The sequence below is a fragment of the Vidua chalybeata genome, chromosome 22, assembly GCF_026979565.1.
Source record: "Vidua chalybeata isolate OUT-0048 chromosome 22, bVidCha1 merged haplotype, whole genome shotgun sequence".
Lineage (NCBI taxonomy): Eukaryota > Metazoa > Chordata > Aves > Passeriformes > Viduidae > Vidua > Vidua chalybeata.
Genome location: NC_071551.1, coordinates 1,089,391 through 1,114,343, shown reverse-complemented (window position 1 = coordinate 1,114,343; position 24,953 = coordinate 1,089,391). Strand labels below are relative to the sequence as shown.

General features: G+C 53.3%; 4 protein-coding genes across 8 annotated transcripts; 1 reads left to right on the top strand and 3 right to left on the bottom strand.

Moving 5' to 3' along the window:
- Window positions 1-46: 46 nt before the first annotated feature.
- On the top strand, window positions 47-23,804 carry UBXN10 (UBX domain protein 10). Of its 3 annotated transcripts, none has more exons than XM_053963132.1 (2): window positions 47-132; window positions 22,277-23,804. In XM_053963132.1, exon 2 carries the CDS (start codon window positions 22,282-22,284, stop codon window positions 23,146-23,148), a length of 867 nt encoding a protein of 288 aa, XP_053819107.1. In that variant the 5' UTR covers window positions 47-132; window positions 22,277-22,281; the 3' UTR covers window positions 23,149-23,804. The 3 variants fall into 3 exon arrangements, with proteins under 3 accessions (XP_053819107.1, XP_053819108.1, XP_053819110.1); XM_053963133.1 differs by lacking the exon at window positions 47-132 and adding an exon at window positions 19,527-19,560; XM_053963135.1 differs by lacking the exon at window positions 47-132 and adding an exon at window positions 19,609-20,188.
- On the bottom strand, window positions 3,641-5,215 carry LOC128799051 (basic phospholipase A2 caudoxin-like). Its single transcript, XM_053963140.1, has 4 exons — window positions 5,108-5,215; window positions 4,823-4,970; window positions 4,478-4,584; window positions 3,641-3,908 (listed from the first exon to the last, which is right to left on the bottom strand). Exons 1-4 carry the CDS (start codon window positions 5,133-5,135, stop codon window positions 3,766-3,768), a joined length of 426 nt encoding a protein of 141 aa, XP_053819115.1. The 5' UTR covers window positions 5,136-5,215; the 3' UTR covers window positions 3,641-3,765.
- Window positions 6,558-10,658, bottom strand: LOC128799049 (basic phospholipase A2 sphenotoxin subunit B-like). 3 transcript variants are annotated; one of them, XM_053963139.1, is made up of 5 exons: window positions 9,428-9,828; window positions 8,964-9,121; window positions 8,674-8,800; window positions 8,131-8,237; window positions 6,558-8,017 (listed from the first exon to the last, which is right to left on the bottom strand). In XM_053963139.1, exons 2-5 carry the CDS (start codon window positions 9,001-9,003, stop codon window positions 7,890-7,892), a joined length of 402 nt encoding a protein of 133 aa, XP_053819114.1. In that variant the 5' UTR covers window positions 9,004-9,121; window positions 9,428-9,828; the 3' UTR covers window positions 6,558-7,889. The 3 variants fall into 3 exon arrangements, with proteins under 3 accessions (XP_053819114.1, XP_053819113.1, XP_053819112.1); XM_053963138.1 differs by having other exon boundaries at window positions 8,964-9,020; XM_053963137.1 differs by lacking the exons at window positions 6,558-8,017; window positions 8,131-8,237 and adding exons at window positions 10,031-10,137; window positions 10,251-10,658 and having other exon boundaries at window positions 8,254-8,800; window positions 8,964-9,020; window positions 9,428-9,954.
- LOC128799052 (phospholipase A2, membrane associated-like) lies at window positions 13,031-14,675 on the bottom strand. The gene is made up of 4 exons (XM_053963141.1): window positions 14,632-14,675; window positions 13,786-13,930; window positions 13,458-13,564; window positions 13,031-13,221 (listed from the first exon to the last, which is right to left on the bottom strand). The coding sequence occupies exons 1-4, from the start codon at window positions 14,666-14,668 to the stop codon at window positions 13,076-13,078; spliced, it is 435 nt and encodes a 144-aa protein (XP_053819116.1). The 5' UTR covers window positions 14,669-14,675; the 3' UTR covers window positions 13,031-13,075.
- Window positions 23,805-24,953: the final 1,149 nt, after the last annotated feature.

Genomic DNA, 24,953 nt, shown 5'->3' with positions numbered 1-24,953 from the left:
CAAGAGAACGTCCTCTTCCTTTGCTTGTGGGGAAGACAATTGCTCATTGATTCTGCATCAACCTGTGAGAAGAGTTGTTTAAACTTAACAGGAAGTAGAGACTTGGGTCTATAATCTTGGAATCAGATGAAGGTGAGAACCTTTTCTTCACACAACAGTGTCAGATTTGTTTTGACATCTCTTGATGTGCCTGGTTTTGGGTTTGTTTTTTGTTTTTTTTTTTTTATTTGGTTATTCCTGGAGGAGCTTTATTTTACCTTGCTGTCAGGGAAAGCTTAACAAATCTCAACTCAGGAATCTCTGGTGGATCTTTTCCTATTTAAATTCAAATAAAGTAAGGGAAGAGAGTCCCAGAATCCTTTCCAAAGCATAGTGTGTCAGCCAGCACTGTCTTAAACATGACATTCCTCCTTTGTTTGCCATGCAGGAATGCAGTGACAAGTTTTAGTCTCACTAGTACTGCTGGCATTGCACTGAGCTGGTTCAGAAGTGATGGATACTTGGAGGGAGATGGGGATTGCTGCATCCATGCTTGCTGAGGTTTGGGTTTGCTCTTTTAAGATGAGACCTGTAGGGGGAAAAGAACCCCCCCAAAACAATAATCCCAGTGGACTCATGAGAATGCAGAGCTGATTCTTCCAATCTGGTAAAATGTGACAGGCACAGGCTTGAAGTTTCTGATGAGTGTTGTTACTTGGACACCTGGAATCTTGTCCCCTTTGCCCTGTTCCAGAGTTTTTGGGCTACTCCAGGGCTTTAGAGCAAGTCAGGAGCTGGATAGGTATTAGTCTCCAAAATAAATCAGCATAGCCAAAGGACCAAGAGTCCTGAGGAGAATCTCCCATGCAGCAGTGATCACTGGGAAACCTGCCTATTTCTCTTCATAAATCAAGCTTTTTTCCAGGGTAGGGTTTTTTTTATCTTAAATTCCATTTTAGTGAGGTCACCAAGCAGAATGTACAGCTTGACTCCTGTGATGTTTTCCACTGTAGGACTGAGAATTTGGATTGAGGTGAAAGGACTGTGGGACTCAGTCTTTGATTTATAGCTCACAGTGTTTCAGCTCCACTCAGGTTTTTGGGCTTGTAACAAGCACTAAGCTTGAAGAAAGCACATGTGCACTTACACACAGGAGACACCTCATCAGCCAGGACAGAGGTGAAAGGGATTTTTTAAAAGTAAGGAGCATTGCATTTGAAAAATTTGTCTGTGCTTAAAAGTTTATAAATCGGCATGGAAATATTAATTTTTTTTTTTTTTTTTGTACTGAACTGCCAAGAACTGGGGTAGTACTTGATGTGGTCTGCTGCTGTTACTTGAAGAATAAAAAGAAAGGAGCTCTCCTGTAAGAACTGATGGTGTAGGAATTCCTTTTTCTCTGAGACAGTCATTTTTACAGTAGTGGAAAGAGAGGTGAGTCACAGCTTAGTGGGGAGAAAGTGCAAGTTCTTTCAGGGGGTGATGAGTTGTGGCAGGAGGTTTGGAAAGGCAGTGTGACTGTGTCACCTGTGTCCTGCACTGTCCTGTGTTTTGGTCTGAAAGGCAGGTGTGTTCTGCAGGTTTGAAGAGATAAGGAATTGCAGTTGTGCACTGTGAATAAGAGATTTGATCTTAATGAATTGGGTTTTTGTCCTCTGGAGCCAGAGCTGATAAGGCATTCATTGTTGCCTGGAGCCTGAGAGTTGTGAAGGGAGTTGGTCTGGAGGTTGAGGAGGGAACTCACACCTCACCCCATCATGTGCAGGGTGAAAGGGGGCTCTGCAACAGCAGCACCAACAGCAGCGGGAGAGACTGGCCCACAGCTCGTGGCCTCTGATAACGTGAACAAGATCTGGGGCTGAAAATGCTTTCATTTCCAAGTGTAATGTGATTAAAATAAACTCTCAATGTGCTGGGCTCATAAATCTTGACAAACCTGTGAAATTCCCCTTATCTTGCTGGGGTAGCCTTGTGCCTGCACAGCCATTCCATATCCAAAGATTTTAAAACAGATTTTTGCCCGTTTCACGTTTTTCCTGTTGAAATTTCCACCTTCCCAATGTATTTTTTTTTTTTTCCTAGGGAATCTTTGTGCACCATCCTTCACAGAACTCAGTTTACGCAGTGAATTTGCTTTGTAAACAGGTGGTGGATTTTCCTGGGAGGTGGAAGGGAGGCGAGAAAGCAGAGCAGAACAACACCATGATTCATACATAGTGTGTGTTTACTCCTTGGTGGAGCTGAGTGCTCTGTAATCCACGGGCCAAGGACGGACAATAAGCACTGGATATTCCCCTGGGCTTTGAGGAGATGACTGTTGTTAGCAGCTGGAGGACAAATATGAGGGTGTTTTGGCAGGGTCACTGTGAGCCTCTCAAGGGCAAATACACAGCAGGAGGATGTAGAAAGCCACTTTCCCTGCATCCTATCTCCCACCATCATCTTCCCTGCACTTATTTTCCCAAATCCTGCCCCTGCAGGTCAGGAATTCAGTTGAACTGGAAATTTTAAGCATTTAGGCAGGTTCTGGCTGACCTCCATAAGCGTGTCTGTGTATGGGAAGGGTTTTCTGCCCATGTCTCCTGTCCCTACTTAGGAGCTGCCTTTTGGTTTATCTCACAGCTTTCCCATGTCACCCATGGTCTGCAGAGCTTTGGGAGATGCAGAAAGGGAGTGAAACTGGGCGTGAAGAATGATCCATAATCCAGTGTGGGACAAAAGGAAGATGGTTTGTGCTGGTTTTGAGCTGTGGGGTTGTTCCTTGGAGCTTCCTGGGTGCAAGCATCAGTCTTAGAAGGCAGCATTGGCTCTGTCTCAGCTTCTAGAATCCTTATTGCCTGTAGAAAATGAGAAGAAATTAGTGGTTTGGAATTATAAAGATACCACATTTACTATAGGAACTTGAGGTAAGGGTGTTGCTTGTAATGAAACACTTAACAGAATCAGGCAAGACATTTATTTGATTTCCACCTCAACACGGAGGCGGAAATCAAATAAATTACCCTTAAAACTCCTTTATTTGAGGCAGATCGCATCTCCAGAGGCAGCATTACAGCTGGAGGTGCCTTCATCAAGGCCCAAGGTACAGCCAGCCCTGGCTTGTTAGAGGTAATTAGGGCTAATTTGGGATCATGTGCAGCTGTGGTGTGGGACAAGGTGGCTGCATGGAGCTGCAGCTTGAGGAGACCTCTGTCTGCAAGGAAGAGCCACCTAAGCCTCTGAGACCCCACCACTGGGCTCCCCCGTGCCTTCAGTGAGTATTAATTGCTTAAACAGTCATTAGAAGTGGCATGGGGCTGGACTGGGGATTGAGGCTGAGCTCCTGGAGAGAAGCTGGGCTTGGAGCCTGCTTTGGGTTGGGGTGCAACAGCCACTTGCTGTTTCTGTGGGCTTTTTTTTTTTTTTTCTCTGGAGCTCTTAAGATTTACTGGTTGGCTGCTAAAATGTCACTTCTGGTCATTTTTTAAGAAAAAATTTATGCAGAAAGGAACATTTTCTTCAGAAAATCAGCCCTCAACCACCCTGCTGTTACCTACCCCTTCCACCACTGATTCCCAAAACACAACACTGGCCACAATTTGGAAGCATATCTTTATTTGCAGGGTTTACCTCATTTTTATGAGTTATTTAACTATGGGAAAATAGTGCTAAGGCTCTGGGGAAAGGTGCTGGATGCTTTTTCAGTGCCACAGGGCTGTGCCGTGTCCTGCCTGGCCACAGGGAAGGCAGAACCCCGCAGCTCTGATGGTTTCTGGCAGGTTTGGAGCCCCAGCCTGGCAGGAGTGTTCAGCAGGAGGGTGTTCGGCCCTTGCACTTGGATTTGGGGTAGTTGTTGTAGGATTTGCGGTAGGAGCTGGCTGCCCTCTGGAAGCACTCCACTGCCTTCTTGTCGCACGCACAGGTCCGTTTTTGGCATGAGTTCCCGTTTCCTGGAAGAAAATTGGGGGGGATGGAGGCAGGTGAAGGGTGTGAGGGTCAGGGGGTGTTTTTTGAGCGTCCCCGCAGCACAGTTTTTTGCGCAGCCCCTCTCTTGAGTTTGGGGTGTCTCAGGTGGTCTCATATATGGGGTGTGGAGCTACCTGGCCCTGGAGGGAGCATTCACTTCACTTGCTCTCTGATGTGTCTGGGGTATTTGCCTGGATCACTGGCATCATGTGCTTTGCTTTGCTCTGTGCAACAATGAGTCTGCTCTGGGGGAGTCAGGGCAGCCGTGCCACGTCCCCATCCAGGATGGGAAGGTCATCTCAAACCCTTGGTGTTTGGCCTCTTGGGAAGGACAAGGCCCCTCCCCAGGGAAGTCTCCAAGCTCTAAACTTCACCATAATCCAGCAAATACTTATTTGCCTTATTCCTGGCACTTATCCCCTCTATTTCCACCCACTTCACTGTGTGTGATTTCCAGGCCAGGATGGTCTAAAGGGGATGTTGGAAGTCAAGCCCCCCGAGTGTGGGTGGCTGTGCCTCCCTGCTTAGAGCTCTGCCCCCGCCCCGCTCTCACCGCAGGTTATTTGGTTTCCTCGGAAGACGTATTTGTACGTGGCCGTTTTGGGGCTGCAGCCGGAGGCGACCAATTTCTTGTAGCAGCAGTCATGGGCGTGGCAGCACCTGGGGGCATGAGAGCAGGTCAAGGTAGGGGACAGTTGGGACAGTACAGTAAAACATCAACCACGTGCATCTTTGCTGCTGGCCGCTGCTGCTGAACCCCTTCTACAGAGGCTTTAAGGACCAGCAACAATTTTCTCGTTGCTATTTCCACCCTGAGGAGCAGCAGCAAGATTCCACTTGCTATACCCAGGGAGGTAAGGAGGGCTGGGGGCTCTGCCTTCTCCCTGTCCCAGCGTACCTGTCGGTGGCATCCAGGGGCTGTTTGGACCCCCCCCAGCCGCAGTAGCAGCCGTATCCGTTGTAAGCTAGCGGCGATTTCCCGGTCTTCTGCTTAATCATCACTGCAAACTGGGCCAAGTTGCAGCTGGCAAGGGCCAGTCCTAGCACTGGAGAAGGAGGGTTAAGAGCACCAGGAAAAGCAACCTCCCATCCCGCAGCAAAAATGGGCATTTCACCATCCCTACCTGGCTGTGGGCAGGGTCTGGAAGCTTTCCCGGGGTGGGAGCTGCTGGGGGGTACTCACAGAAGAGGAGCAGCGAGAGGAGTTTCATTCTGGCAGTGGCAGCTCCAGGGTTTGGTGAGCCCAAGGTGCTGCTGGTCACCCTTTTATGGCTGTGCACCCTCAGCAGGGCCCCTCCTCTGGAGAGCCCAAAGTGGGCAAATATTGACAATCCTCACCATACTGGTCCCGCTGCTGTGCAGGTGTCCTGGCACTGCTGGAGGCTATGGGATGCCTTATACGGTGGAGGTCTTGGCAGGAGGTTTTGAATGTGGAACAGCCTGGGGTTGAGTCTGTGCATGGCTCTGGGTGTCTCAGCATTCCCAATGCTTCCCTGAACTTGAGGGAGAACAGGAACCATTTAGCATAATGTGTCCTTGCCCATGGCAGGGGTTGGAATGAGATGGTCTGAGGAGTTTGTGATTCCACGATCCACTTTCTTCCTGGGTGACAGTTTTTTTGATGCCTTGGCTAGAAAACACCACTCTGTGTCTTACTGTTTCCATCATGACTTACCTGGGCAGGGAGAAAATGCATCCAGTGCAACTTATCCTGCCCTTCCAACTTATCAGAGTGGGTGAGATGCAGCTTTGGGAGTGGAGGAAGATCCCATGGTCTCCAGAATGGCTGTGGCTGGAGACAGAGCTGAGCAGAGGCCATGTTTGGTGGTTTTCTTGATAGTGGGGCTTTCTCAGTGCCCAGATGTCTCCTGCATGTGGGGGTGCTCCATCCCTCTCCCCCATGTGTGCTGGGCACTGTGCTTTGCTCTCAAATACCTCATGGCACGAGCTGTGTGCTTCACCTTTATTTAAAAGCAAAATAAGGCAAGTGGCAGGGAAGAAAAAATGCAAGTAATGTATGATGGAAGGTGGGGGGAAAAGAGGCTGCTTGTGTCGTTTGCTCGGGGAGAATCCGATTAAATTGGTGGCACTGAGCAATCAGTTAGCAGATATCTTCTGGCAGAGATTGCAGCTGCTCTGTGCTGCTTTTTGGGGAACCCCAGCATGGGCAGGCACTGAGGCAGGGGAGGAAATCCCCCCAGGGCTGGTAGGGAAACGGAGGCAGGGAACAAGGATGCAACTGGTGTGGGAATCGGAGAGATGCTGAGAGAGGGGAACTCAGCTCAGCAAAATCTCTTCCCCCCCCCCCCCAGCATGGGCACTTTGCCTCGTCAGCTCTCTGGGCTAATTTAAGTAGTCCCCTGGGATGGTGTTGATTTAATTGGCTAAACCAGGATTTGCCAATAATTCAGGATTTTCCAAGTCCACAGTCAGTTTTATCACAGGGGAATAAGGGATATTCTTGTCCATCGAACTGGCTGAGCTCCACTGAAAGCCTCTCCACCCCAGCCCCTCTACCTGTGGCAGGTTTGCAGGATCCCTTCTCCAAATGGGAAATAGGAAAATAAGTCTCCCCCAAGCCAGATGTCTCCTGGGAAGCTGTGGATTTTGTTTCATAGTATAAAAACCACAACTGTTGCAGTCCAGTTTATTGCAATGCTCCGAGGGGGTGCAACATCTGAGCCAAAACATCAGCATTTGGAGGACTTGTATGAATGGATTTGTACAGCCGGATGTCCAAGCAGGAAAATTCAGGATGGTTAAAATTCACCCAGAATTTACAAAGGGAGAGTGTGATTCAGTTTATCCCAGCCTGCAATCTGTCTGGGATATCCATCCTCTCGGTGAGGATTTGATCCTTGATTTATGCCCTGCAATTATCAGCTTCTGGGTGAAGGGCTCCTTCCTCATCTCCCCCAGGGTTCCACACGGGTGATTCCCTGGTTCCCGGGTGACAGCTGGCAGAAGCATCACTGATTTCAGGGCTATTTCCTGGTGCCATTGATTTCAGCTATGGGGAATTCCAGCTGGGCATCAGCCCCCGAGGAAACAGTGTTTTGTTGCTTTTTCTGTGGCTTTATTTCATTGCTGAGCCCCCCATAAGGCAAGGCGCTTTGGAGCCCGGAGACCTGCCAGGGTCAACACCCCAAGGCACAAAACCTGGGGATGCTGAAGTGGGGGAAGCAGCTGCTGCCTGAGCTGCCTTTTCCTAAGGAATGTGCTCAGGGTTGTTGCAGAATTGGGCCAAAACATTCTTTTCTGGTGAGAACTCTGTTTTGCTCAGCACTGGGTGTGAGGCAAGCTCCAGGCTGTGTTGTCACAGCAGAGATTTAGGGGATCACAGAATATACCGAGCTGGAAGGGACCCACAAGGATCATGGAAGTCCAAGCCTGGCCCTCCCACGCCATCATGCCTGCCCCCAGCCCCTGCACCAGCCTCACTTCTCCATCTCTCAGAAAAACTGGACATTTTCAGAGCCTGAAGGTTTAGAGCTAAGTTGGGGCAGTTCAGGGTGAGCTGTGTCACCTCTCAAGTGTCATTTTTGCTGAGTACTTCAACAGGAAACCTGTCTGAGAGGTGAGGGGTGGTCGCTGGGCTCAGCTGAGTCACTGCACGCTGGCAACCGGTGCTTTGGGCTCTCTGGTTTTATTTTGGAGCAACAGGAGGGAATTTGCTGTGAAGCAGGAGGCGGAGGGAGCGGACAGGCTGCCGAGGGGGACGCTTCCCATCTCGCCCCTCATCGGGACGAGGGGCAGGTGTCCACTCCTCCCTTGCTTTGCTATGCTGGACATCAGGTCAGCGCTGCTCCCCCTCCTCGCATGCCGTGACGCGACTTGACCGGAGGGTTCTTGTCCTCGCCTCGAAGCCAAAAGGCCCCAAGGAGGAGACTCGGGCTGGGAAGCGCTGCCGGCGCCGTCCCTTCGCCGATCAGCCCGGAGATGGTTTCGCAAAGGGAGTTTTTGCTTCAGCAGCGCCCGGCTCGTCCCCGGCACCTGGCGCGGCGGCGGAGCTGAGCCCGGCCGAGCTGAGCCCGGCACAGCCGCGCCGCCCGCTCGCACCTGCAGGCGTCTCGCTGGCACCGCGTCCCCGAGCCTGCGGGGACCGACAGCGCACCTGAGACCTTCCCCGAGCAGCCCGGGAAAGGGCGCCACGAAAGCGGGGATGGTGTAGAAAGGGGCATCCCGAGCCCCGGGGCGAGCACTCACTGCAGGTGGGGATCCCTGCCCGCGGCGCAGAGAGGGGCTGGACGGGTCCCACGCGGCACCGCCGCGCTGCCAGCTTGGCATAGCAGCAGGCTCGGAGCAGGCAGCACCTGCGGGAGGAGGAGAGCCTGGGCTCGTCGGGAATGTGGCAGCGGCTGCTGCTGCCCCGGCTGACACAGGCTCTGAGAGAGCGGGAGAGCCGCCAGCTCTGCTTCCCCCTGCTCTGGATTACCCAGAAGCTTCTCTGTCCTGCCCGTCCCCGCGCAAGCCCTGCCCCGCGTCCTCGCTTCAGGAGCGTCCCCCTCCTCTGGTGCCATCCCACGGGTCGGGCAATTGTCGCTGGCACCATCCTACCGACTCCGGGGTGGAATTAGGGGTGAACACTGCATCGCTTTCCTTGCTTCCCGAAAACCTGATTCTTTCCTGCTGCTGCCAAGCACCCGGTCTGCATTTTGCAAAGCTTCAGGGGGCGCTGCTGGGGTGGTGCAGAGCCCCGGGGTTACCCCGGGACCAAGCGTTAGCCCTCTGAGGCAGCGTTGCCTGTACCGATCCACTGAAGCCCTCGAGGTGCCCCATCCCCTGTAGCATCCATGGGCAGTCAGGTTTCCTACGGTGCTTCCCTCGAGTCCCGGTGTGAACGTGCGTGGGTGCTTCCCGTGCGCTGTGAACACACCTAGAGTGACCGTAAAATGTGATTTTTTTTTTGTAAGTTACATGCAGAAACGAGGCCTGGGGAACTGGGGAGGGAAGGAGGCTTTGCTGGGAGTCTCCCTGAGGAGTGCACAGGAGTTTGGGGATGAGCCTGGCTCCCGTCTGTGGGTCGGGGATGCACTTACTGCAGACAAACAGCATCGTCAGCACCAGCAGGACCTTCATCTTCCTCTGACCTGGGCCTGGGAGGAGAAACCGGGCACAGGCTCAGCCAGGCAGCGTGGCCAGTTTGATAGGAGCTGCTGTGAGAAGCTTCCTCTGAAATCGGATCAACCCCCAAAATCTGGAGGGAGGAAAGCAGCTGTGTCCCCTCACATGGGCATTGCTGCCTCTTGGCCGAGAAGCTGCCCCACCACCTGAGCATCCCCCACCGGCCTGTCCCACCCCTCCAGCATTTCTCACCTCCCGTCCCACCGCTTTTGGCACCCAGGGCACCTCTCCCCTGCTGCGCAGTGCAGCCTCCCACTGCGTTTCCATTTGGAAGAGATTACACTTTTCCTGCAGGCACGGGCCGCTCCCGCTGCATCCTCCCAACATCCCCCCGTATTTTTCTTTCCACAGCGGCGGAGTGAGGAGGGGAGTTGCTCACCAGGGATCTTGCTCGCTGTCAGTCTGTCCTCCCGGGGAGAGCCTGCCCTCCGTGTCCAGCCCGCGAGCTCCAACTGGAAGCTCCAAAATGACTCGTCTGTCCCAAACCCACAGAGTGCTACGCCCCCATCCCCCGGCCAGCCCCCCTCTCCCCGCGGGCTGCAGCCTCGAGTGACGCAGGGGCCGAGACCGAGTTCTTGGAAAGTTTTGGGAAGACGTTGACTATTTACGGGGATTTCTCTCCCTGCCCAGCAGCAGCTCTCAGAGGACCGGGGACGTTGAGCAGGAACATTGTTTATTTCCGCGTTGATTTAGTTTACAGCGGCTCTGGTGTGGTCAGCAGGGATGAAGGGCGATCCCGGCGCCGACCCGCGCATGCTCCGGTTCCTCATCGCAGCTCCCATCATCGGCACAGCTTGTTGGGGTAGAACTGGTAGAGTTTCTTGTAGCTCCTGGCGTTTCTCCTCAGGCACAGCGCCAGGCTGCGGTCGCACTCACAGGACAAGAAGGCGCACCGGGAGCCCTGACCTGCGGGACGAGGGAAGCCCAGGGTCAGCCCCGGCTTTGGAGGGGATAACACCCCCTTTTCCAGGGCCCTACTCACTGCAGGAGAGCCTGCCATAGTGCCAGTTGTAGCAGTAGAGGCGTGTCTTGGCATTGCAGTGGTGCTTCAGGAGGTTTTCATAGCAAGTATCATGCAGCTGGCAGCATCTGCACAGGAGATTGAAGCTTTAGGGGATGGAGTTGTCTCCCCCTCACCCCACAAATTTAAAAATACTCGAGACTGTGGGAGTAGGGCAGGGGGTTTTTAAGTGGATTCTCACCTGTCTGTGGCATCCTTGGGCTGCCCCTTGCCCCCCAGACCGCAGTAGCAGCCGTAGAAGCCGTAATACAGAAGAGCATTTTTCCCTGTCACTTCTGAGATCATCTGGTGCAGCTCTAAGAGGCTCCCGTGGGCTGGGGACAAGCCTGGAGGGGGGGAAATTAGGGAGATCATGGTGATTCCCTGCCCCCCCAACAGCAGCTCCATCCCTCCAGCCCCCAAACTGGCACCAGGGTCTTAGAAATTATAATGCAATGGAGAGGAAATGTGTTTCCAGCTTGGCAGAGGAGAGTTCTTGCATGTCTGGGAGAGCTGGTGATGGGGAGAGGTGGAGAAATCACCAGCCTGGTCCTAATTTCGATGGATGTAACTGCACAGAGAGCCTTGGGACTGAGGGAGGACGCTTACCCCACACAAACAGCACGGAGAGGCCGACAAGAGAGTTCATCCTTCTGATGGCTCTGGGAGAGAAAACCAAACCATTCTGTTATAGCAACCACCTCCTTTCTTTCCTCATCATCCAGGACCAGAAGTTCTCCCTCTCTCCAGGGACTGGGAGCAACAACGGGAGTAAAGATGCCCCCACAAAGCATGAGGGGTGGGAAGTGATGGGAATCAGATGGGGGAGAGGTGGGAAAAAGCATAATCAGGAGAAAGGGAGAAAAATTGGAGCGATGTTCAGCCTTCGAGGGCTGCACCCTCTCCTCTCCTTCTGTGCTGGCATCACAGGCAGCATCTCCTTCAATCCTGCTTCCCAGCGTGGCACCTGCTCCCCACTTGCAGCACAGCTTCTGGTGAAAGGAGGGAAAGAAGGAAAGCAATCCTCCATCCCCACTTACCTTGGGAAAGCCCTGCTGGCTTGCAGTGCCCTGCAGCCAGCAACACTTGCTTTATAAAGCTTGCTCCCATCTGCCTGGGACTCCTTTGACCCAAATCTCGCTGACTGGGCTTCCCTGCAAAGGAGAAGGTGCCATCCTTCCCCTTCCGAGGAATGCCAGAAATCCCCTGAGCCCCTGCTCTGTACCCCACGCACGGGGTGGGTGCTGGGTGGGATGAGGTGGAAAAGCAGTGTCACTTCCAGCCTGAGGAGGAAGCAAACAGGCTCTGCCTCAGTCAGAGATGCCTCCTCCTCTGCCCTTCCCAGCACCAAGGAGCCACCTCAGGGGGGAAAAGAACAGCTCTGGTTCAGGCTGGGCATGGACACAGCAAGTTTAGGGTGAGTTTAGGAAGTGTAAGGTGGTTCGAGGAGAGTTATCACTTCTTTGGGCAAAGTCTATAGGCGATACTGAAAGCATCTCTAAACGTGCAGTTCCCAGAGTCACGAGGCTGGGCAGACATGAGATGATTACACCTTCACTCACCATGAGAAAACAGAGAAGCAAAATTAATATTCTGAGGTGAGAAAGTTCAACTTCTCTTTATTTCTCTCTTTGTGGTTTTTCCACCCTCCCATTACACCCTCCTGCAGAAACCACTCAGTCATCAATTCCCTCCTGAATTAGCACTTGCCTAATGTAAGAGGTCAAGGCTTTGAAATCTTCCTTCCTCTGTGGATGATTATTTTTAACCCTTATTTCCAAGAGTCATGGAATCCCAGACAGGTTTGGGAAGGACATTAAGGAAGGAAGGTGACTTGTCTGTGTCTTTTGTCTTTTGTGCTGGAAAAATAGTTTTTTGTTGTCCTCCACTGACAAAGTTTTCAGCCAAGCCCTGATTCCGGCTCCGCTTTGTCTCTGGTGTCACGAGTGATGCTCCCTGGCTGGCATATGCCTTGTGCTTATCTGCCCATTAATGCTCCTCTGGCCAATTACTGCCTCATTAATCATTTGCAATCAGTTTATGTACTCACGCTGTTTTCCCGATTTTAGTGTGTTTGCATAACAAAATGTGTTTCTATGAAATGCTTTGTATGGAATTGTTTATAGCAGGAAATAGATATAAAAGAACAGTTGTGTCATTCCTAGTAAAAATCCTCATGTACCAGAAGCCAAACATCCCAGAAGATACTGGGGATACTCCTGTGAGCTTCTCCCTGTGCTGAGCTGTGCTTCAGGTTGTCCTGACTCTGCACAAGAGGAACAGAAAAAGGATATGCAACTTAAAAATCCCTGTGATGTGAAGCCTCTTAGTGTATTCCTGGGACTGTTCTGTTAGTGTTCCTCACAAAGCTGTTTGGATGTGCCTTCGGAGCTAGGAATTAGAAATTCATAGAATCCCAGATTGGTGTGGGCTGGAAGGAACCTTAAAACTCATCCAGTGCCCCCCGTGCCAGGGCCAGGGCCACCTTCCACTGTCCCAGCGTGCTCCAAGCCCTGTCCAGCCTGGCCTTGGGCACTGCCAGGGATCCAGGGGCAGCCACAGCTGCTCTGGGCACCCTGTTCCCCAAACTTCTAGCTCCACATTGGGATAGACGTGGGAATTACAGCTCTGTCGGGACCATGGAAATTTTAGGGTGTCAGGCCAATGGTGTGGCTGAGGGATGCCTAAGTGCTTTCCAAACTGAGCAGCCACCATGCCAGTGCCTCAATCTCAGCAGCCCTTACAGAAAAATACCATGGAGAACCAGTTTGCATCCCTTTTATTGTATCTGTTATCTTTGCTGGGAAACGAAATCAAGAGAGGAGGAAGGGACAAAAAAGAGGAAGCTGGCATGTGTCTTTCCAGGAACTGGTGGGTCTCCATCCATGGGGTGTGTGCCCTTCTCACCCCGAGCTGCACCTCACAGGGAGCCTTGGGGGCTCTGCCTTTACTGAGCCCCCAACCCAAGCTTTTCTTGCTGGGTGAAAGCAGCCGAAATCTGGAACTCTGTGTGCAGATTGGCCCTCCTCAGCACTGGAGCTTGCTGCCTTGGCATTTGAGCTTGAAGTAGAAGCGGTAGGAATTGTTGTAGGAGTGCAGGGTGCTCGCGAAGCACGAGGCCACCGCGGTGTCACACAGGCACGTCTCTCTCTCGCACCAGCTCTGCTCGTTACCTGCGGGGGGAAAGCCGGAGCCCTGCTGTGCCTTTCCGGGCCGGAGCCACCGGGGGGAAGGGGAAAGAGTACTTGCCCTCCCCAACCTGCCCACACCCCCAATACCCGTTTAATTCTCGCAGCCGGGCGGGAACGGGGCTGGATTCAGCCAGGGGATGCTGCCATGCGTGCCCTGCTCGGGGCTGGGGCTGGGGCTGGGGGGCGGTGCTGCTGCCCACTGCCCGGTCAGTACTCACTGCAGGTGATGTGCCCGTCGCTGGAGGTGAAGCTGTACGGGGTGATCAGGGGGCTGCACCCGCCCTCCCTCAGCCTCCTGTAGCAGCAGTCGTGGGCTTGGCAGCACCTGCGGGGACACCAGGTCAAAGCGCGACCCCCAAACCCTCCCTCGGCACATCTGGAGGGCAGGGGAAGCTCCAGCCTCACAGGTCCAGGAAGAAGAGGGGGCGAGGCAACAGCGGGACCGGGCTGGGGAACGGTGCAAACACCCCCCGCCCCAGCGCTGGGAGGCAGCCAGCGAGGGCCCTTTAGGGGGCTGGGGGCCGTGAGGCCGCTCTGGGTACTCACCGGTCGGTGGCATCCACGGGGGTCCCGGAGCCCCCGATGCCGCAGAAGCAGCCGTACCAGCTGTAGGACAGCAGGGCGCTCCTGCCCGTGGCCGCCCGGATCATCCGCTCCAGCTGCAGGACGCTGGTGCCGGCCGGGAGCAGCCCTGCGGGGCACAGGAGGGGCTGGTGCCGGAGCAGGGCTGGCAGCCCGCGGGCATTCCCTGCACCTTGCACCAGGCAGGGGCGTTACATTGGCCTGGCATCGCGCGAAACGTGCACTTTTGGGATTTGAACCACGAGAAGCTTTATCCCCTCCTCCAGAGTTATGGAATCGTGGAAAGGTTTGGGCTGGAAAGAACCTCAAAGCCTGTCTTGTTCCACCTCCTGCCATGGGCAGGGACACCTTCCACTATGCCAGGTTGCCCCAAGCCCTGTCCAGCCCGGCCTTGGACACTTCTAGGACTGGGACAGCCACAGCTTCTCTGGGCAATCTGTGCCAGGGCCATTCTCTCAGGGAGGATGGCTTTTTCAGTCTGGCTTTTACAGCCTCTGGATTTGGCCTGGCACAAGATATTTTGCCCTCTGGACTGGCTCTGCTGTGCTGAAAACTGCAATCCTCCACCACCAGGATCAGCCACGGGCTTGGCACAGGCAGGAAAGGTGACAATGGGCTCCAGGTCTTCCCAAAATAAATATGGAAATCAGTATCCTAAAGCCTCCCCTTCACCAGCCCTCCAGGACTGCAGCAGTTCCACACAAAACACTAGAGAGAAGCTGCCAGATTTAAACAAAGACCTGAACTGTGCACAAAGACTCAGGGTTTGCAGGTGGATTCTGGCCTGGCCAGGGACAGCAGGGCACTTACCACAAGCCAGGAGCACGGCAAGGAGGAGATTCCTCATCCTGGGGCTGCCCTGGAGAGGAAACAACGAGGATGGGTGATGATCCAGGGCAGGACAGAAGCTTCTCCAGTGCCCACAGGAGCTGGGTGCACCCGGGCAGTGCCTCAGGTGACATTCCTGTCACTGTGGGTACACAGCTCTGTAAGGCTGAGTGAACCCTGACTGTTCTGTATCCCAGTTTTGGGATGTGGGGCTTGGCAGGGATGCAGTGGCTTGTCCTGCCTGGGACTGCTGGAGCAGCTCAGGACCTGCAGCCTTCCCCCCACGCCCTGAGCTGCCTGATGAGCACCAGGGCAGTGAAATCCCCTCCTCTTACCCTGCCCTGGACCTGCTGTTCCAACGCTGCCAGCTCAGTGGGGTGGGTTTATATCCCTGCGAGGCCCACCCCCTCCTCTATCTGTGCTGATGGTGTCAGTTGTCCTAAGGCAGGCTTGCCTGGAACGGGGAGCTGATTCCCATCCTTCTCTTCCCCAAAAAACAGGAGTTTTCCCACATCAGTGAGCACCAATTCTTCCTCCATCATCTTGCTCATCACCGGGCATGAGGCCATCTCCATTCCTTCATGAGGCCAGTCAAGGCCTTGCCCACGGCCATGGTTTTAAAATCCACGGGATTTGGTGGCTGGAGAAGTGAGACAAAAGTGGAGAACCAGTTTGCATCCCTTTTATTGTATCTGTTATCTTTGCTGGGAAACGAAATCAAGAGAGGAGGAAGGGACAAAAAAGAGGAAGCTGGCGTGTGTCTTTCCAGGAACTGGTGGGTCTCCATCCATGGGGTGTGTGCCCTTCTCACCCCGAGCTGCACCTCACAGGGAGCCTTGGGGGCTCTGCCTTTACTGAGCCCCCAACCCAAGCTTTTCTTGCTGGGTGAAAGCAGCCAAAATCTGAAACTCTGTGTGCAGATTGGCCCTCCTCAGCACTGGAGCTTGCTGCCTTGGCATTTGAGCTTGAAGTAGAGGCAGTAGGAATTGTTGTAGGAGGATGGCACCTCAGAGGCCATTGAATCCTTGTTCCAGGTGTAGAGGCAGCACTTTGGGCTCAGTATTTCCTCAGTTTTGCCAACTCACCCCCTGAACCCTCAAAGACGGTTTCCCTTGAATCCTTCCTTGCAACTGCCCCCCCAAATCCATGGCTGCATCCAAACCCAGCAGTGCCAAATTGCACAGGAGAGCAGCAAACACCAGGATTGCAGTTCCTGGGTCTGCAGTTTTCCTGTCCTACCCTCAGGTTTTTGAGGCAAGGGGTCTGTGAAATAAAACCACCAGCAGCAAAGGCTGGAAAAGCCATGAAAACCCAACTTGGAATGCTTTGGGAATACAGTTTATTTAATTACCATAACCCAAACAGAATGCAGAGCCACGAGGGAGACAGAAAACCAGAGAAGATAAGGAACAAAAGCTGCTGTTTTCCCTTGAAACTGTGGGGCCAAGAGCAAACACAGACACAAATGCAGGTATCAGGCAATATGCAGGGCCCCACCCTCAGGGATTAACCTCGCTCCTGGGGAAGGGAATTCGGGGTTGGGAATTGTAAAGAAATTACCTCCAGAGTGGTCTGGAGGCAAGAAGAGAAACCTTTGTTGAAATTCCTGAGATCCACCAAAGCTGACACTGGAAGGGATGTCACCTCTCAGCTGCCCTCCAGGGTGCCAGAGCTGTCTGTCCCAGGGTTTTCCTTCCCTCTAACCTTTTATTTCCTGCTGCAAGTGGAATAAAACCCCATCCAAGCCTGTTAAGGATGGGGAGTGACACCTCACCTGCCTCCCCACTCGCCATCTGCACAAGAAATCACTCCAAAATACCAGTGACACCCCCAACCCCTGCTTTCCCCACCTGACTTTTAAAACCAGGACATCCCTAATATTAAGTTAATCAATCCCTTTCCCACCTTCTCCACAAAATACTTCCATTGCAGAAGGTTTTCCCCACTGTGCTAGTTGTTGTCTGTGCTGTTCCTGCTTTGGCATTGCAAGCCCACGGATTTGGGGGGGAAATCGGGATATCTGGGTTTTTTCTGTAGAGTTTGGATAAATCTGTGTGGAAAGCATTGTCCAGAGACATAAATGGAGAGCAGAGAGCTGGGATCATGTGGATTTGGGATCCGCACGTGGTTTTAACCAAATCCCCTCATTTTAAGCCCTCTCTCTCTTGTGGAGTTTCCACTCAGGGGAGTGCCCACATGAAGCTAAACCCTGTCTTTAACTAACCCACAAACTCGAGGGCTTAAAAACCACCTGTGGAAGTTATTATCCCATTGGAAATGTGGAACTTTTCAGCCTTTCTATGGAGCAAGGAGAGCCGGGTATCACCCACCCATCTGTTTGCTCAGGGCCTTACTGAAGTGTAAATACCCCGTGTGCTTTGATCTGCAACATTGCTAAACATCCTGGGCTGGGGTGAGCTGATAGGAAACCATTTCCCTACTTATTTTATTTCTTTTTAGTGCACAGGTTTGCCTTGATCCTCCCACCCTGCAGGGTGGAGACCCCAAGTTTATGGTGGAAGTTTATTGCTTGTTTCTTGCTGCCTTCGATGGGCATCTGTTAGTGGGAGCAGCAGCTGCTTAAGTAGGAGTGGGTTTAGAAAGGGATTCGTGGGAGAGATGGAAAAGGTTGGTGTTATATGGGGTGTTCCCAGAAGGAAAACTGACTCAGGGATCATTTGTAGCTGGGGGGAATCAGGAGGACTACCCCTCCCTCCCAGCTGCAGCTTTCCCAGCACAAAGAAACTTCCCCGAAAGAGTTGTTTTAGGTCCCCTTGTGATTTTGTATGTAAAGTGTCATTTTAAAAAGGTGTTTTCCTCAGAATTCATGAGTTTGGGGTTTATTTGTGTGGTTTGATTCAGTGGTCACTGGATCAAAGGGAGGCTAAAGCCAGTCTTGTGCTCCCATCCTGCTGCCTTTGCTCAGGAGGGGCTCTAATGCCTTGGTTTTAAACTGTTAGGGCTAAACTCCAAAGATTTGGGTATTTCAGCAGGGTGACACCGTTGTGGTTTTGCTTAGGGTGAGTTGGAGGAATGGGAATTCCTGCTGGAGGGCTGGGACACCCCAGTACCAGGGTCACCTCTGGCTGGAGTTTGTGAGAGGCTCCTGAGCCACCCCCTGCTCCCCCCACTCCTTTGTGTCCGGTGTGTCCGGCAGGACAAAGCCTCCAGAACCTTCCCAAAGTCACGGGGCTGCTCCTGAGCCGTGCCGGGCCTGAGGCCGTGTCACAGCCCTGTGCAGAGCCCACAGCGGGTCACGGCTGTCCCTGAGCCTGGGGACATCCCCCAGGACCCACTGGCACATCACGGCCGTTCCCAGCCCTGGTTCCATCTGCCCCGGGACAGCCTGGTTTTCCCCATCCCTGTATCCACACCAGGACATCCCAGCTATTCCCAGCCCTGGGTCCACCCTGGAACATTCCAGCTGCCACATCCCTGGGTCCATCCCTGGATCCATCCCAGGACATGCCAACTGTCCCCCCCCCGATCCTTGGATCCATCCCGGGACATCCCACCTGCCCCACTCCTGACTGTTCCCTTCTCCATTCCCATCCATCCCCATTCTCATCCCTGTTCCCTTTTGCATTCCTATCCCTGTTCCCTTTCCCATCCATCCCGGTTCCCATTGATGTTCCCATTGCCATTCCTGTCCCCATTCCCTTCCCTGATCCCATTCCCAGTTCCCCATTCCTATTCCTCTCTCTGTTCTCATCCATGCTTCTGTTCCCATTCCCATTCCCATTCCCATTCCCATTCCACATTCCCATTCCCATTCCCATTCGCCATTCCCATCCCCATTCCCATTCCCATCCCCATTCCCATTCCCGTTCCCATTCCCATATCCCATTCCCCATTCCCCATTCCTGTTCCCATTCCCATTCCCATTCCCATTCCCATTCCCATTCCCCATTACCGTTTCCATTCCCATTCCCATTCCCCATTCCCGTTCCCATTCCCCATTCCCGTTCCCATTCCCATTCCCCATTCCCATTCCCCATTCTCGTTCCCATTCCCATTCCCATTCCCCATTCCCATTCCCATTCCCATTCCCATTCTCCATTCCCGTTCCCATTCCCCATTCCCGTTCCCATTCCCATTCCACATTCCCATTCCCCATTCCCCATTCCCATTCCCATTCCCATTCCCGTTCCCATCCCCATTCCCATTACCATTCCCCGTTCCCATTCCCGTTCCCATTCCCCATTCCCATTCCCCATTCCCTTTCCCCATTCCCATTCCCGTTCCCATTCCCCATTCCCGTTTCCATTCCCATTCCCATTCCCCATTCCCGTTCCCATTCCCCATTCCCATTCCCCATTCCCATTCCCATCCCCATCCCCATTCCCATTCCCATTCCCGTTCCCATTCCCCATTCCCCATTCCCGTTCCCATTCCCCATTCCCATTCCCCATTCCCATTCCCATTCCCATTCCCATTCCCGTTCCCGTTCCCATCCCCATTCCCATTCCCCATTCCCATTCCCATTCCCATTCCCATTCCCGGTCCCACCCCCATTCCCGTTCCCATTCCCCATTCCCATTCCCATTCCCATTCCCGTTCCCATTCCCATTCCCATTCCCATTCCCCTTCCTATTCCCATCCCCATTCCCATTCCCGTTCCCATTCCCATTCCCGGTCCCACCCCCATTCCCGTTCCCATTCCCCATTCCCGTTCCCATTCCCCATTCCCATTCCCCATTCCCATTCCCCATTCCCATTCCCATTCCCATTCCTATTCCCATTCCCGTTCCCATTCCCCATTCCCATGCCCGTTCCCCATTCCCATTCCCATTCCCACGGGCGGCGCTGGGGCCGGCGCGCGGCGGGGGGCGGGGCTGAGGGCGGGCCCGGGCGCACCCGGAAGTGCCGCGGTCGCCACGGCAACGGCGTCGTGCGGCGGGCGCGGGGCAGGTGAGGGACGGCGGGGCCGCTGCGGGACCGGGACCGGGACCGGGACCGGGGAAGGGACCGGGGTCTGCTTCCGGGGCTGTGCAGCCGCGCTAGAGCGCCGGGCTCTACGGGCGGGGCAGCGCTTCTGCCGCGGGCTGTGCCAGCTCTGCCTGGGGCTCTGCCTGGGGCTGTGCCAGCCCTCACCAGGACAAGGGGCAGTGGGCAGGGACTGATGCCCAGGAAGTTCCACCTGAACGTGAAGAAGGACTTCTTTAAACACCTGGAATACGTTGCCCGGAGAGGACAATGGTCCCTCACCAGAGATATTCCAGACCCATCCTCACACAATCCTGTGCCCTGTGCTCCGGGCTGGCCCTGCTGGAGCAGGGAGGTGGCACCGGATGAGCTGCCATCGTCCCTTCCAGCCTGACCCAGCTGGGATCCCGTGCTGTGGGTCAGGGCTGTGAAGTGCCAGCCTCCTAGGCCCTGGGGGCACCGTTCTGGGGGCACCTGAGGGCCCAGCCCTCCCTGGCTGTGGTTCCCCTCCCACCCCTCACCAGACCCCGGGTTTTCAGCCTCTCCCCTCTAACTTGTGCCGTGTTGGGGCAGTACAGACACTCGCGGAGGGCCCCACCAGGGCTTCTGCCAGGTTGGTTGGTTGGGGGCTCATTCCTGGAAGTGGCAGTGCCACTGGGGATATTTCTAAGTGCTCCCATGCGCTTGGGAGTTCTGCCTCAGCGCGTTGTTGCCTTGGAGTTTATTTGTTATAGGCAAACGGGGAGATACAGCCCCTGTCCCTCCCACAGGCTCCTGGGAAGCCGGGATGAGTCACCCGGGCGAGTGTCCCTGTCGCCTTCCGCTGGAGGCTCAGGAGGGACCGGTCTGTCAGCTGGGCTGGGCAGGGCGTGCTGGGACTCTGCCTTGGCCGTGCTGAGCTGGAGGAGAAACGAAATGTTAAATAACAAACATATCCCTGGCAAAGTGCCACAGGGGCTGTTCTCTCTGATTGGTTTAGAATAGAATCCCAGAAGAGTTTGGGTTGGAAGGGAACTCAAAGACCATCTTGTTCCACCCCTGCCATGGGCAGGGACGCCTTCCACTGTCCCAGGCTGCTCCCAGCCCAGTCCAGCCTGGCCTTGGACACTGCCAGGGATCCAGGGGCAGCCACAGCTGCTCTGGGTACCTGTGTCAGGGCCTCACCACCCTCACAGGGAAGAATTTCATCCCAAGATCCCATGTAACCCTGCCCTCTGGCAGTGGGAAGCCATTTCCCCTTGTCCTGGCACTCCAGGTCTGTGCCCACAGTCTCCATCTTTGCTGTTGGCTCCTTCAGGCACTGGAAGACCACAGTTAGGTCACCCTGGAGCCTTCTCTTCTCCAGGCTGAACAATCCCAGTTCTCCCAGCCTTTCCTCACAGCAGAACTGTTCCCTCCCTCTGATCAGCCTGGTGCCTCCTCTGGACTCTCTCCAGCAGCTCCAGGTCCTTCCTGTGCTGGGCCCCAGGGCTGGGGCAGCCCTGCAGGTTGTTCTTCTCCCAGAGCTGCTCTTCATCCCTCCTCCACCCAGGTGTGCCTGGGATGGCCCCACGCCAGGTGTGAGGTTTTGCCCTGGCTTTGCTCAACTCCATGAGGTTTGCATTGAGCAAATGCTGCTGGGGTGAGAAACAGCAGCTGAATGTGACTGTGTCCTTTCTGGAGAATGCCAAGCAATCCAAGGTGAACTTTTTACCCCTTAGTAAATGCTGTCACAAACCCCACAGGAACAGAAGAGGAGGTTCCCTGTGGCACTTCTCCAAAACGTTGTTGTGAGGTTGTGACCCAGTGGCTGGGCTGTCCTGGCATAGCTGAGAGCTCCAAGCACAGCTTCCTTTGGGAAACACGCAGCAGAACGTGGTTTCCTCCTCAGTGGAGGTTGTATCACAGAATCTTGGAATATCCTGAGCTGGAGGGGACCCACCAGGATCATCCAGTCCCACTCCTGGCCCTGCACAGACACCCCAACAATCCCACCCTGGGCATCCCTGAGAGCATTGTCCAAACGCTCCTGGAGCTCCAGCAGCCTCGGGGCTGTGCCCATTCCCTGGGGAGCCTGGGCAGTGCCCAGCACCCTCTGGGGGAAGAACCTTTTCCTGATATCCAGCCTAAACCTCCCTGACAGAGCTCCAGCCATTCCCTCAGTTAATCATTCTCTGTTAAGCAGCTTTTGGTCACTGGAGAGTCAGAACAGGTTTCTGTGTATTGAATCGGGGTTTTTCAATCTCAATGGTCTTGAAATACCTTTAAAATATGAAGTGAAGTCAGTCTTATCCCAAAATCCACAATGGGAACTGAATCTGCAGGAACAGTGAAAAGGCCAGAGCTGTGCTCTGAACTTCACTCATCTCCCATTTGCCCTGAGTTTCCAGCTTCAGAAGAAAATAATTGTTCTTTCCATCAAAAACTTAGATTCAGTGGTGAAGGGCACAACTCCCCAAAGCTCTGAGTCAACTTTACACAATTCCTGCCAAAGCCAGTCCCTACAAATAACACACCTCCCACCCTCTGGGCCTCAGCCCTTACTGCACCGCAGGGTTGCAGTGACACCCATGTGATAGCTGGGGATGCCCATGCAGTGATCCCTCACATTTATTCTGTCATTACCTGACGTATTCTGTCATTACCTGAGGCGTGGGAGCCTCAGGGAGTTGCAGTCTTCTGGCCAGTTCCTGTAACTTCTCCCTCTGCTCCCGGCCCACAGGTGCCATGGCCACAGCGGCTTTCCAGGACTCAGCACCAGCTCAGCTCTGCTTCCCTCTGGGCACAGCCACTCTGCTGTGTGCCAGCACCATCACCATGCACGTCTCCAGGCCCAAATCTGCCAAGGGACAGAGGCCAAGCTTGAGCCACCGTCAACGCACGGAAGCCTGTCCGTGCCATGCGCCATCTTCCCCGCCAGCAGCCTCTCCTTGGGAATTAGTGAAGAGCTGGAGAGCGCCGCTCATGAAAGCGGCGTTCCCACCTGCCCAGGTGTCTCCTGAGAAAATCCCAAAGCTCCTGCAGCACGTGCCTTTGAAGAGCTCCTCCTCCCTGAACAAGTACCGGGTGCTCCCCTCCATCATCCGGAAGGGCGCAGGGAGCAGCGCCGTGGAAGCGTTGGCTGAACGGACCAACCGGCTGGAAGTGAGCGAGGGACAGGAGGATGCTCTGAAAACCATCAAGACTTTTTCTGGAGGACAGGAATTTGCCAGCACACTTTCAGGAAGTGGCATTCCTACTGAAGAGAGCTCACACATGCACTGTGCCCCTGAGCAGTGGGGAAGGCAGGCGAGGCAGGAGAGCCCTTGGGTGTTCCCTGCCAGCCTGGAAGAGCCGCACCTGCTGCTCGCTGTCCGGTCTCCCTCTGGGCGGAGGTTTGAGCACCACTTCAAGCCCTCTGACAGCCTCCAGACGGTCCTTGCCATGGCAGGACAGAAACTGTTGGCCAGTTACCAACACTGCAGCGTTGAAACCATGGAGGTGCCCCGGAGGAGCTTCTCTGACCTTACAAAGTCCCTTCACGAGTGTGGGATCCTCCCCAAGTCCGTGCTGTGCATCCGACAGGACAAGCAGCACGATGCAGCAGATCTTTAGGCACACAAGAGACACCGTGGATCCTTCTGCTCAGTGGGGTGCATTGCTTCTTCCAAAAAACTGAGAGTCTTGATGCTTCCAGCACCTTCTTCTTAATCTTCTATCTCCCACAAAATCCCCATCCAGCAGAGTTATGGATATGTAATAGTACTTGAAATAGTATTTCAGAAAATAGTTATTTCAGATGCACAAACCTGATTCATACAGAACAGCCTGTGCCATCACAAATTTCTGCCTCAGCACCACCAACCTTCAGCCTTTCTGGTCTGTTGAAGTTGCTGATGTTCTTTGAAAACTTAGGTTTCCAAGACCTCTCCCCTTGTCCTTTTTTGTGTCTTGGGAAGGTACCACTTCTCTGAATGCAGAAGCACCATTTGGGAAGAACTAGTTTAGCTACAGGACCACCTTCAGTAGCTTATTGTTATCCTAAACATCTTCTCAAGAGACTGAAAAGGAAATCAAACCCCAAACCCGTCTGGAAATAACAGTAATAACACATGAATGAGTTATTGTAAAATATTAAATTGCAAGACTGATTGTGAAATACCTGTGAGGGCTCAGGTCTTTCTGGGTAACTTCAGTCCGGCTCTTAACTGTGACTAAATCATATTTTTAAGAACAAATAATTATTATCTTGGCTGTCCTGGGGAGCAACAGGATTTTCTCCTTGGTTTTCCTTCTCTTATTTGGCTCATGTGATCCATAGGTAAGAAGAGATGGATAGTTAAGAAGGGATGTTCAGATAATTCCACTTAACCCCTCTACACTGAAGTGAGTTAGTCCAAGAAGCAAGTGCTGCTTTGGGAATTTTTAAATAAGGTATTAATGGGAATAGGCTCAAGGAGCAAGCCCTCTTTTACTAAACCATCATTAAAAAGCTGGTTGGGTGATTTGGTAGGATTAGGCAAACACAATGTGCTTATGCTAAAAAAAGAGAAATATCTTTATTTCTAATGGAATTGCAAAGGCAGTAATTTTTACTCTCCTTTAACAATGGACCACTTGCCACACAGATGAGTCAGTTTAAATGTTTTGAGGCAAACCAAATTTATTCTGAAGCTCAGTGTAAGTGCCAAACCAACTCGGCACAGGAGCACAAACACAACAGGAGCAGAAAGCTGATTGCTGGTGCTGGCTATGAGTGTGGTACCTGATGCTAAATCAAGTGTTTAGAGACCAGCAGCTTTGTAAAACCAGCATCTGATGGAACAGTGGTCCCTGCTGCTGGGATGGGAATTGCTCAGCAGCAGTCCCAGATATTGAAACATATGGATGCCTTCAACAGAACCACAAAGTATTTCACTTGGTTTCAGGAAAAGGGTCCATTTTCCATGTTTCCTTCAGCGTTAGGTAGTTAATTTCCTATTTCTGCCTGTTGTGTGTACTGTGTTACTCCTACATTTCAGTGTTTCCATCCTGTGTTAAATAAAACCTTTTAGGCTGAAACTTGAACTTCAAATGATTTACATGAGCTGAAGTTTATCCATCACTCCTGCTCTTAAGAAGCCTTCAATTTGATGGCAAATACCTCAGGGGCTGCCCAGCCAGCCTTTGGATGGTCAGCTGCCCTCCACACCACCTTCCTGAAGTTTCTATCTGTGTCCTGTGCTCAACACAAGCTTGCAGCCAAGGAGGAAGCACTTTTCACCATCAGTGCCAAGCTGTGACCAGAGCTGGGGACCACCAGGTGAGAGCACAGGGGCTCAGAGCAAGAACAGAACAATCAGACAATTCAGAGTGACTTGGTTCACAGTGGGTTTCTCATGCTGCAGGATGTTCCTCCTGATGAAGCTGGATGAGTTTGG

Bases quoted from the DNA above. Each gene is read 5' to 3' on its own strand.
- LOC128799052 (XM_053963141.1), bottom strand. From the start codon at position 14,668: ATGAGGAATCTCCTCCTTGCCGTGCTCCTGGCTTGTG. The intron at 13,931-14,631 runs GTAAGTGCCCTG...TGTGCCCCGCAG, and splicing joins TGCCGTGCTCCTGGCTTGTG to GGCTGCTCCCGGCCGGCACC. The intron at 13,565-13,785 runs GTGAGTACCCAG...GTGTCCCCGCAG, and splicing joins CCCGTGGATGCCACCGACCG to GTGCTGCCAAGCCCACGACT.
- LOC128799049 (XM_053963137.1), bottom strand. From the start codon at position 10,456: ATGGAGCTGCTGTTGGGGGGGCAGGGAATCACCATGATCTCCCTAATT. The intron at 10,138-10,250 runs GTGAGAATCCAC...TCTCCTGTGCAG, and splicing joins CCCAAGGATGCCACAGACAG to ATGCTGCCAGCTGCATGATA. The intron at 9,955-10,030 runs GTGAGTAGGGCC...CTCGTCCCGCAG, and splicing joins CTATGGCAGGCTCTCCTGCA to GTCAGGGCTCCCGGTGCGCC.
- UBXN10 (XM_053963132.1), top strand. From the start codon at position 22,282: ATGGCCACAGCGGCTTTCCAGGACTCAGCACCAGCTCAGCTCTGCTTC.
- LOC128799051 (XM_053963140.1), bottom strand. From the start codon at position 5,135: ATGAAACTCCTCTCGCTGCTCCTCTTCT. The intron at 4,971-5,107 runs GTGAGTACCCCC...CTCCTTCTCCAG, and splicing joins CCTCTCGCTGCTCCTCTTCT to TGCTAGGACTGGCCCTTGCC. The intron at 3,909-4,477 runs GTGAGAGCGGGG...ATTTTCTTCCAG, and splicing joins AGGAAACCAAATAACCTGCG to GAAACGGGAACTCATGCCAA.